The sequence below is a fragment of the Mesoplodon densirostris genome, chromosome 11, assembly GCF_025265405.1.
Source record: "Mesoplodon densirostris isolate mMesDen1 chromosome 11, mMesDen1 primary haplotype, whole genome shotgun sequence".
Classification (NCBI taxonomy): Eukaryota; Metazoa; Chordata; class Mammalia; order Artiodactyla; family Ziphiidae; genus Mesoplodon; species Mesoplodon densirostris.
In genome coordinates, this window is record NC_082671.1 from 75122375 (window position 1) to 75133526 (window position 11152).

Sequence of the window (11152 nt, forward strand, 5' to 3'; positions counted from 1 at the left end):
GGAAAATATTGGCACATCATAAATCTCATAAGAGATTAACATTCAGAATAAAGAACTCACACAACTAGACAACAAAAAACCAAACAACCCAATTGAAAAATGGACAAAAAGACTTGGATAGACATTTCTCCAAATATATAAAAATGGCCAATAAGTACTTGAAAAGATGATCAACAGCACTAATCATTAGGGAAATGCAAATCAAAACTGCAATGAGGGCGTCCCTGGTGGCGCAGTGGTTAAGAATCCTCCTGCCAATGCAGGGGACACGGGTTCAAGCCCTGGTCTGGGAAGATCCCACATGCTGCGGAGCAACTAAGCCCGTGCGCCACAACTACTGAGCCTGCGCTCTAGAGCCCACGAGCCACAACTACTGAGCCCACGCGCCACATCTACTGAAGCCCGCACACCCTAGAGCCTGTGCTCTGCAACAAGAGAAGCCACCGCAGTGAGAAGCCCGCGCACCGCAACGAAGAGCAGCCCCTGCTCGTGGCAACTAGAGAAAGCCCGCGCACAGCAACGAAGACCCAACACAGCCAAAACTAATAAATAAATAAATGATAATAATAAATAAAATAAATTAAAAAATTTATATTAAAAAAAACTGCAATGAGATACCACATCACACCTGTTTGGATGGCTATTATGAAAACAACAATAACAAAAACAGAAGGTATCAAGTGATGGAGAGGATGTGGAAAAACTGGAACCCTTGTGCACTGCTGGAGGGGAGGTAAATGGTGCAATTGCTGTAGAAAACAGTATGGTGGTTCCTCAAAAAGGTAAACATAGAACTACCATTAGATCCAGCAATTCCACTTTTGGCTATATATTCAAAAGAACTGAAAGCAGGGACTCTAACAGATACACGCAAACCCATGTTATTTATATCTGTGTCAATAACAGCAGCATTATTCACAAAAGCCAAGACGTGGAAGCAACCCAGGTGTCCATCAACAGATGGATAAACAAAATATGGCATATACGTACAATGGAATATTATTCAGCCTTAAAAAGAAAGAAAATGCTACAACTTTTGCTAAGTGAAGTAAGCCAGTCACAAGAGGACAAATACTGTATGATTCCACTTATAAGAGGGAGACGCAAGAAGGAGGAGATATGGGGATATATGTATATGTATAGCTGATTCACTTTGTTATAAAGCAGAAACTAACACACCATTGTAAAGCAATTATACTCTAATAAAGATGTTAAAAAAAAAAAAAGTACCTGGAGGAGTCAACTCATAGAGACAGAAAGTAGAACGGTAGTTACTAGGGCCTGGGGGGAGCAGGAAATGGGGAGTTATTGTTTAATGGGCATATAGTTTCAGTTCTGGAAGATGAAAAGGTTCTGGAGTTGAATGGTGGTAATCGTTTTGCACAACAATGTGCAAAAATGTCCAATGAACTGTATACCTAAAAGTGGTTAAAATGGTAATGTTACATATATTTTACCACAGTTGAAAAAATATATATAAAGAACACGTGGATGAGATGTGAAAACTAAATGAAGTGAGAAAAACGTCTTCCCTGAAGAAACAATTCTACTGCACCACTGAAACTGCAGTACATACTGTTTCTTCCCAGTGGTATTAGAGAGGAGGGCACTTGGCCCCCAAATATGTAATGAGCATCTACTAAATGAAGAGCTGGCAGGTGATGCTGGGAGGTGCAAGGATACAGACAGCAGAGCTCCTGCCTTCCAGCAGCTTGTACTGCAGGAAAAGAAAATAAAACGTGGACACAAAGATGCGAAACTCACAATGTAGAGAGATAAGTGTAGACAAGAGGTAAAATCACGATGGTTACCGTCTTTAACAATCCTGCAAATGGTATTTTTTACCTGATCAGCTTATTCCAAGAAAGGTCAAGGACAGCATCGGTATGCCCATCTGCTGAGGAATTCTGTAATAGTTGTTTAATTACTTTTGGTATTAAAGTACACCCCCAAATAAAATTGGTATATTAATTTGTACGATTCTTTAAACCTTATTTTGATTGTAAGTAAACTTGCCCAAATATCTAGGGAAAGAAACACCTTTTCCTCCTCTTACTTGAGAGACGTGATAAATGTTCTTTACAGGAAAGAAACTATAGTAGTTCTTAATCTAGGTGCTATAATTCTACAAGTCAATCCCCACCCCACCCATCTCTCCCCCACCAAAAACCTGACAGTTTTAAAAGCTACAGGAATACATGGATATTTAGAATTCAACATACTCAAGGCTAAATAGAAATACTTTAAAAGTTCAAAAATAGCATTTTAGTGTGAATAGCTACTCTATATGAAGGAAGATCATAATCTTAAGAGTAATTTGTTTTGTGTAAGGATGAATAACGTGCCAGTGGAGGTTTTATATAATCAGAAGTCAATTTTTCTTTGGATGGGCTTTGCAAAACTAGAAACTAGAGTAACTTCATAATTACCTGTCCTATTTCACCAAAAGTGTCTAATTGAAAAAGTGCATGTTCCCATCCCCCGTCCCCAGCCCCAAAAACCTCTCTGTCATCAGAGTTTAAATATCTATTAGCTTGTTTACCTTCTTTCCTTTCTTTTTCTTCTTTTTTGATAGCTTACTTCCAAGTGTAAAGACTGGCTCCAAAGAGTCCACTATATCAAGGTCCCACACTTCAATAACGGGGGTCATGTTTCCCACAGCAATGTAATTTCCTACAGGAGGAGATGATATACTTATGATTTAAAATACAACTCCTAATGAAATACATTACACTTCAGATTAACTGCGTCATGGCTTAGAGCAGTTTCTCTCAAACTTTCGTATGTGTGTACACCACCTGAATGTTGTTAAAATGCAGATTCAGTTTCAGGTCTTGGGTGGGGCCCCAAAACTGCATTTCTAACTGGCTCCCCGGTGATGGCAATGCTGTGCTGCCGGTCCTCAGACCACAATTTGAATAACAAGGGCCTCCCCGTCCCAGGGTCCTCACTTATGTCATGAGAAAACCCTTCCTACCTTCGTAGACTGTTGTGAGGATGAGGATTTGATTAGATCATGAATGTGAACAAGCTTTGCAAACCAGATGTAAGGTCTGAGTATTAACAGTTTTGATCCTTGTTAAGAAGTATGCAGGGGCAACTAGTACTGTGCAGCTGTGGCCAAAGGGACTAACACGAGAGCCCAATTCTTTCTTCATTTTGGTTTACCTTGATGATTTCTGAAAAGGGTCATGCACTAAACTCTAGCTGGTACCATCAGACACACCATGCCAGTTTATAGGTTTGGGTTTTAGGAGACCTTCACACAGTTCTGCAGACCCAAAGCTTCCAGGCCCTGTCCTTCTGCCTACAGGGAAGCAGCAAACTCCTTAGCCTGTCCAAAGTCTGGAGACACACAGACCCAAAACAATTAAGTGATTGTGTTTGGAGAACTATATAACTTCATAAAATAACACTAACTTCATAAACCATCAATAATTATGAAAACATTCATACAGAATAGGTAACTTATGTGGCTAGGAAAAACACATAGGAGTAGAACCACTGAGCAATCTCAAGTTTTCTAATTACCAGTTGAATCATCCGGGCTAGGATCGAAATTCAGCCATTCCACACTCAAAGGGTATGCAGACAAGAGGATATCATGGTGGACATAAAAAGAATCTTCTTCTCGATTATAAACTGAGAAGATTGGGAAAAGAGAATTTATTACATCAGAATAAGAAATCAGATCCCACTCAAAAGAAAAGATTCTCCCTTTTAAACCTATGGGAGACACTTGATTAAAGTGAGACATATTTTATGACATTAAAGACATTCCAAAGTATTTACTGCTAGGCAGAAATTTTTCATGTCAAATATATTCCCAGCACCTGGTGTGCCCCAAAGGGGAACAGGAACACTGACAGAGAATTGACATCTGCCTGAATACTCCATCTGCATGTTCCCCGGCTAAAATGGTCCTACCTTCTGGTTCACCAATTACAGAAAACAAAAGAGGTCTCCATAAGAAGTACTTCATTATTACTTTATCTTTTAAAGGTCTATCTGGCCATAAGTAAAGAAGAACAAATCAGCACTGGAGAGAAATAACTCATATTTAGAAGTCTAAATGCCTGTCAAAAATTGCTTCTTTAATATTTATTGTTAAAATCAATAAGAAGTCTTTTAAAAATTATATAATGAACACTGATAAAAATAGAGCCCAAGTAGTCAGAAATTTCCCCCAATATGTTTACTAGAAAGAAGCAATGTTAAGATAAGCTAAGGATTTTAAAAAAATTCTTCAGACCACTGCATCTGGGACAGATCTTGGGATCAGCAGATTCCATGTAATGCTCTATCACATCACTTTATGATAAGAATGTGTTCAAAATGATTAGGTTGTGGGCCTGCAAGAACCTCAACTATGGTCAATGTACTCAGCTTACATTTTAAATAAAAATGATGATGATGCCTTAAAATAATCTTCTTTTAACCATGTCAGATTATTATTCAGATTTGATTTAGAGTGCAATTTTGAAATTATTCTTGAACAGAGATACACTAGGTAATCTGGAGATTCACACCAAATCCAAATAAAATATATCGTTAATGACCTAACCTAGAACAACGTAGGAATACAACTGCTTTACTTCAACTTCTCAGCTCCTGTCTAATGCTCACGAGATTCAAAGGAATGACTACAGTAAATTCTCAAATAAGAATGCATAAAAATCAACGATGACAAACCGTAATAGTTGCAATTTTTTGAAATTAGAATTGGTCTTTTAAAAATTCCATCATCATGATTTACATTTGAAATATGTAAATAGTTCAAAGATAATTAGGAGAATAACTTCACATTGACGTATTTGCTATTTAAAGTCTTTTTGACTTTATAAATAGATCACAATGGGCCATGGAATAAAAATGGCCTGATTGATAGGCTTCCTGAGGGCAGTCTTAAAGACCGTGAAGAAATCCAAGCTAAAAAATGGAGTAAAACATTAAACCCAAGGGTTTTAATTTTCAAACTGTATAACTGTGTTTCCTATAAGAAAAGGCATTAGGGCCTCCCTGGTGGCGCAGTGGTTGAGAGTCCGCCTGCCGATGCAGGGGATACGGGTTCGTGCCCCGGTCTGGGAGGATCCCATATGCCGCGGAGCGGCTGGGCCCGTGAGCCATGGCCGCTGAGCCTGCGCGTCCGGGCCTGTGCTCCGCAACGGGAGAGGCCACAACAGTGAGAGGCCCACATACCGCAAAAAGAAAAAAAAAAAAAAAGAAAAGGCATTAGCCTATTAATCTCTTTAAAGCTTCAAAATTTTAAGACAGATGAACAGAAGAGTGTTGGCGAAGGAGAGTATCTGGGCACGAATGGACCTGTCCGAAGATGTGTGCACACAGGAAGGGGCAAAAAAAAGAAAAAGGGAAAATATGGAGGCAGAATATTCCAAACATCTTAAAGGTCTATTTTAAGAAAATAGTCATTAATGTTTGTTGAATTAATAACTATCAACATTAAGAAATATCTGATTTAAGAATTCGAATAAAAAAGAAAAATTCAAATCATTGCCTACTTCAGATTCAAAGTACAGCTGACCCTTGAACAATGCAGAAGTTAGGGAAGCTAACCCTTTGCACAGTAGAAAATCTCTGTATAACTTATAGTCCACCCTCTGTATCCCAACCAAACTCACATCGTGTAGTACTGTAGTATTTACTATTAACAAAAGTCTGCATATAAGTGGATCTATGCAGTTCAACCCCGTGTTGTTCAAGGTTCAACTGTATTCACCTCTGGCTTTAGTGCAAACGTTCTCTGCACTCAGAAAGGTGACCAAAATGTTTTGGTCTCTGAAGAAAAATGTGGGCCTCTATGCTGAAGTTTTATGAAAAGAAGAAAATGTTTTGCAAAAAGGGATCTATTTGAAATGACTCTGAAAAAAAAGCAGGATAAATTATATTGAGTGTAGTCTTTGCCACATAAAGAAAAAACAGCCAGAAAGCAAACTGGAGTAAAGAGACAGGGTAAAAAGTTACCTCAGGGTAATGAGATTATAATTTTTTCTTGCATTTTAAAATAGTTTTACTTCCAGGTTTTCTCCATTGAGGGGAAGAAGTTAAAAACTGGCAAAAATGTTTAAACAAAAGATTTAAAAAACCCAGTTAGAACCTTCCAGGTGACCTATTTCCATAAGTAAAGTCAAGTACCAAACTAACACATTGGACTACACATGCCCAGGCACAATAACCAGGAAGTCTGATTTAACTAGGTAACCAACTTAAATGAAATACAGAAGGATCTGGTGCTTAGAAATCCATAATAGTTACTATGATGGTTATTTTAGTATCACTTAAGTAGAAAACTTTTTAGTAAGGGATGTATCCCACTTACCATGTACCTCTAAATTGCACTGGTCCTGTTCAGCTCGGCCACAAACTATGAGATTGTCATTGGGCTTAATCAAGAAATCTTCACGTTCGTACTGCTCCTAAGTGGAGAGAGAAAAAGTCATTGACTAGAATCAGATATTTGGGAAGGTTTTTCAAACACTTAAGGAGCATAATTAGAAAAGCCATAAAGATATTTACCGTATCTTTCAGAGTAACATAAGGATCTTGATCATTACTCCCATAGACTGTAAGACCCAAAAGAGATTCACCAAGAGTTTCAGTATCTGTAAGAATTCATAAAACAAAATGAATAAAACAGTCATTTTGACAAAAGCATTTTTCCTAAGGCATCCCATCTTTAGACTTAGATCCAACCATCTATTTCGTAACGAACACTGGATCATCCACAATTGGGAAAGGAAATAGTGGATAATAATAAATAGGAGTTTAAAAGCCATTTATATTTGGCCCTGGAATGCACATCTGATAGTCTTGGAATACACAGTCTTCCATTAAAAGAATCAAATCAAACCAATGTTAGAACTCTGCTCAGATCCTCTAGTTTGCTCCTTGTAATCATTATTCAAAAGTGCTACAGAGAGGTGGCTTCGCAGACCTGGAAATAAATAGGTCCCTAAAACACTGGTATCAACACAATAAATTAAGGGTTGCTTGGTCAAATAAAATTGAACAATGATGAGTCTCATAAAGTTAAATAGGTTTCTTTATTGCAAGATGTCTCATAACCACTGATATGCTAACTTGCCTAATGAATCTGAAAGAGAGGATACTACACGCCCTTTTCACAAAACTTACCCCAAAATGGCATTCTTTTATGGCACGTCTGCAAAGGTGACATAGAGTAGGCCCCGAATAACATGAAACTCAGGAGAAGGAAGATACTCTTAATTTTCAGGAGAAGCTACTTTAAGGAGGCAGGGCTAATACGTCTTAAAACATCTGACAGGCAACAGAGACGGGAATTTCTACTGGGTGAGAAAGAGTCAATACTCTGCAAGGTATAGAGAGTATCAGGGAGCAGTGTCTGACTGGCTTTTCTCCAGGCTGGTTAGCTCTTCTTTCTCTGTATTCCCATGGCACTCTGTCCTGGTAGGATGGAAGCCAACCCAGAGGGGCCCACAACCCAGAGTCCAATGGCAAAAACTATCCTCTGCATCTAGTGAAGTACACTGAAAAGCATGAAGGCTTTAGAGCCAGAGAATGTTCAAACCTCAGCTCCATTAATCACCAGCTGCATGATACTGGCAAAGTTATTTCATCTCTGTAAGCCTGTTTTCTCTTCTGTAAAATGGAGGTAATAATTCCTCTCTCATTGCAGGTAAAGAAAAATGAATTACAGATTATCATAACCACTACTTGCAATAAAACATACCATACTAACATTTTTTTGTTTTTTAGATCTTAGAGGGTTGAACTGATTTTTTAAATCAGTTTAGGAAACATGCTGTCTTCCTTGAGCCCGATTATTTGACTGACAAAAAGGCCAACAGATTCTCAGAGTAAAGCTTTGATGGAACACTAGAAGCATGATCTAACGCACTGAGTTTGTGATTAAAAACCAGTAGAAGTGGGTGAATTCTAACCTGGGTCACCTTCCTCATCATATTTGTCTAAGGCGTACTCGGCCAGCTCATCATCATCCAGCGTCCTGTCATCCTCTGGGTCGCCATCCTCCAGGAGCTCCTGAGGTCGGGCCTGGGTACGGGCACTCTGCATGCCATCTTCTGAAGGATCACCTGTCTCCTCTTCATCACTGCCACCTTCTTCTCTATGCCAATGAAAAAATAAAAAGTAAAAAGATCACCCAAAAGGCACCGTTCAATAACAAGACCGCCTTGTCGTCATCGTTTAAGATTTACATTTCATCTGGACTTTACTACAGGCGTCAACATCCCAAAACTTACTGTAATTTTTCCTTTGCTTCAGCAATGAGACGTTTCACTTCTTCTTTACTAAGCTCTACCTATAAAAGACCAAACATTTCATTATGATATATTTAAGGAAATCATTATAAGCCTTTGAATTAAAAACAAGTTTACAAACTAATATAAAACATAGCTTCAAAAGACATCAAAAGTCAAATGGAATTTTCACAGGTCCCCACAAATTAAGATCCTTCTCACCTAAAACTGTTAAAAAAAAATCATGCTCGGTCTACCTCTCCAGTCTTTTTCAAAAAAGACAGACTTGTATAAACTGGCTTCTACGAAACCCCCTCTCATTTTCTTCCACTTACCCCAACTCCTTGGCCGCTTCTCCCCATTCTTCCTGTGGAGATTCCTAAACAAACCACCCGTGCCTTGGTCCTCTGCTCTCTCCCCTGGTACCCCTGCCAAGTATTCACGCATTACGCTGTCACTTCCTTGCACAGCTCATTCATTCTCAAGACTAAAACCACCAACTCTGAACAGATTACTCCAAACTTTCCCTTCTCTAGCCCTGTATACTGCAGTTCCATTTTTCCAATTGCCTATAAGACTCTCCACTTGGACATCCTGTTCAAAACTGAAGTCATTCTCTTTACTTAAAAACTGGCATTCCCTCACCTAATCAATGCTTCAGTACCTTTTTTTTTTTTTTTTTTTTTTTTTTTTTTGCGGTACGCGGGCCTCTCACTGTTGTGTCCTCTTCCGTTGTGGAGCACAGGCTCCGGATGCGCAGGCTCAGCGGCCATGGCTCACGGGCCCAGCCGCTCCTCGGCATGTGGGACCTTTCCGGACCGGGGCACGAACCTGTGTCCCCTGCATCGGCAGGTGGACTCTCAACCACTGTGCCACCAGGGAAGCCCCGCTTCAGTACCTTTTAAAAACGCCCGTATCACTGCTAAACTGTAAGCTCCTTGTCACTGTGTGTTCTGCCCATGGTAGGGATACCTGATGATAGGTGATGAATCAAACAATCATGCAGTTTGTACTAAAAGGCCTTTAATAATATGGAAATCCTCTTGGGTGATGACATTCTGTTAGCTCCAGAAACTAAAGGTTCTTAAGTTTAATCAAAAGATACTTATTTTTCTAATTTCTCTTATTGATTTGCGTTTTCCTTCCTGGGACTTTGTAGAATAAATTCCATCTCTTCTTCCCATAAACTCTTCAAGCAATGGTTCCCAATTTGTCTGCACACTAGAACCACATGGGGAACCTTTTCACAATTTCAGGCCCTACTCCAGGCTAAGTAAATCACAACACTTGGGAGCTGGTATTTTTTTTAAGTTCCACAAGCGGTTCCAATGTGTAGACATGTTTGGAAATCACTGTCTTCAAGTATTTGAAAGGCTGTATGTTCCTTCTAAACAACAACTCTTACCTCCTTCAATAATTTTTAATATGAGGTGGTTTCCCGTCCCTATTCTACATATACCGCACTGAATGCCTACTGTGAGCCAAACACTGGAGAAACTGGTGAACAAAAGTCTGTGCCCTGTTGAAATTGGCTCAATAACATTGAAACAAACACTCCCCCGTCCCTATTTCTTTCATAGCATTTATTCCCACTGACATAGTATTATATATGCACGTATCAACTCCATAAAGGCAGGGACTTTTCCTGTTTTGTTCATGCCTATCCCAGGACCCTGAACAATGCCTAGTACAGAGAAAGCGCTTCGTAAGTACCTGCTGAATAACTTAAGTAATCTTCTCCTCTGCTACAGACTCAGTCTCTCATTCCTGTAGGCTTTCCCGTCATGACGTGTCGCGTTTACCTCGCATCCCCACTGCCACATCAACATCTCACTTGGACTACTGCGAGAAATTCCTAATTCAACTCCCAGCCTCACGACACCGTGGTCTCCATACCAGCTTTTCTACACCACAGCTTTCATCCAGTTTATTCCTCTAAACGCCGAGCGGAGGGGTGGAAAGTGGAGTTTCACATATGTGCCCCCTCTTCGCATTATGTCTGGAAACGCACTGGGGTGGTGGGAGACGACGTGGTGTCGTCAGGAAGGCTCTGGGGGAGCTCCCCTTCCGAGCAACACCCCGCCCCCTTCCAGCCCGTGAGGTCCAAGTGTTTGCGCACTGGGGGTGGGGCTGGGCTTGGGGGAAGGGACCGTGAGGAGGCGGGGCCCCCGATCCCAGGCCCAGGAGTCCCAGACCCCCGGAGCCGCAACCCTAATCACGACAAACAGGCCACAGCCGGCCTCACCCCGTCAGTCCCACCAGCCGCGCCAGGGCCGCGCGTTCCGGGTCCAGATCCCCAGGTGGGGCTGACTCAGGGTGCTGCAAAGAGGCCGCTCCCCCTACCTCGGAGCGACCAGGCCTCACCTTGTCTGGCGTCTCTTTGGCCACGCCGCAGCGGACCCAGGCCACGCACGTCACCTGGCGGCTGCGGTTCATCGTCCTCGGCGCAGCGACGCCTCAAGCTAAAGATTTGGCCCCAGCGGGTCTCGAAGCCCCGCCGCGCTCGGGTCTACACGCCCCCCGACGGGCTCCGGGAGGCGCCTCGGTAGAGCACAGGCTCGGGGCGCTGGTTCCTGTGGCGTCGGCGCCCGCTTCTGACGTCATTCGAAGGCGCCTAAACGGGAAAGGGGTGGAGAAAGGGCTGGAAGCTGAAGCAGCTGGGCGAGGAACCCACGTGGGTTGGACTGTGCTGTGTGGGATGATGTGAATGGGCTATACAGGACACCTGTGACGGTGTCTGAAGGCTTCGTGGAAGCAATGACTAAATAAGTGAAAATAGAACTGTAGGGATCAGAGGGAAATTTCCACCGACCTTTATTTTGCCTCCATTGACTAAAAGCTGACAAATGGTAGAGGTTTTAGGTTTATTTTTATTTTTATTTTTTTTTTGCGGT

General features: G+C 41.3%; 1 protein-coding gene across 2 annotated transcripts in view; it reads right to left on the reverse strand.

Annotated features, from left to right (window-relative positions):
- Positions 1 to 10842, reverse strand: part of PWP1 (PWP1 homolog, endonuclein) — a 23319-nt gene extending 12477 nt beyond the window's left edge. For both annotated transcript variants that reach the window (XR_009533790.1, XM_060112758.1), the window contains exons 1-8: positions 10623 to 10842; positions 8262 to 8320; positions 7941 to 8125; positions 6535 to 6620; positions 6338 to 6434; positions 3532 to 3642; positions 2543 to 2673; positions 1846 to 1907 (exon numbers count right to left, since the gene is read on the reverse strand). Coding sequence is in view for 1 of the 2 variants with exons in the window: in XM_060112758.1 (XP_059968741.1) it covers positions 1846 to 1907; positions 2543 to 2673; positions 3532 to 3642; positions 6338 to 6434; positions 6535 to 6620; positions 7941 to 8125; positions 8262 to 8320; positions 10623 to 10694 (803 nt within the window). In the remaining variant the exon portion in view is untranslated. The remainder of the gene's footprint in view (positions 1 to 1845; positions 1908 to 2542; positions 2674 to 3531; positions 3643 to 6337; positions 6435 to 6534; positions 6621 to 7940; positions 8126 to 8261; positions 8321 to 10622) is intronic.
- Positions 10843 to 11152: the final 310 nt, after the last annotated feature.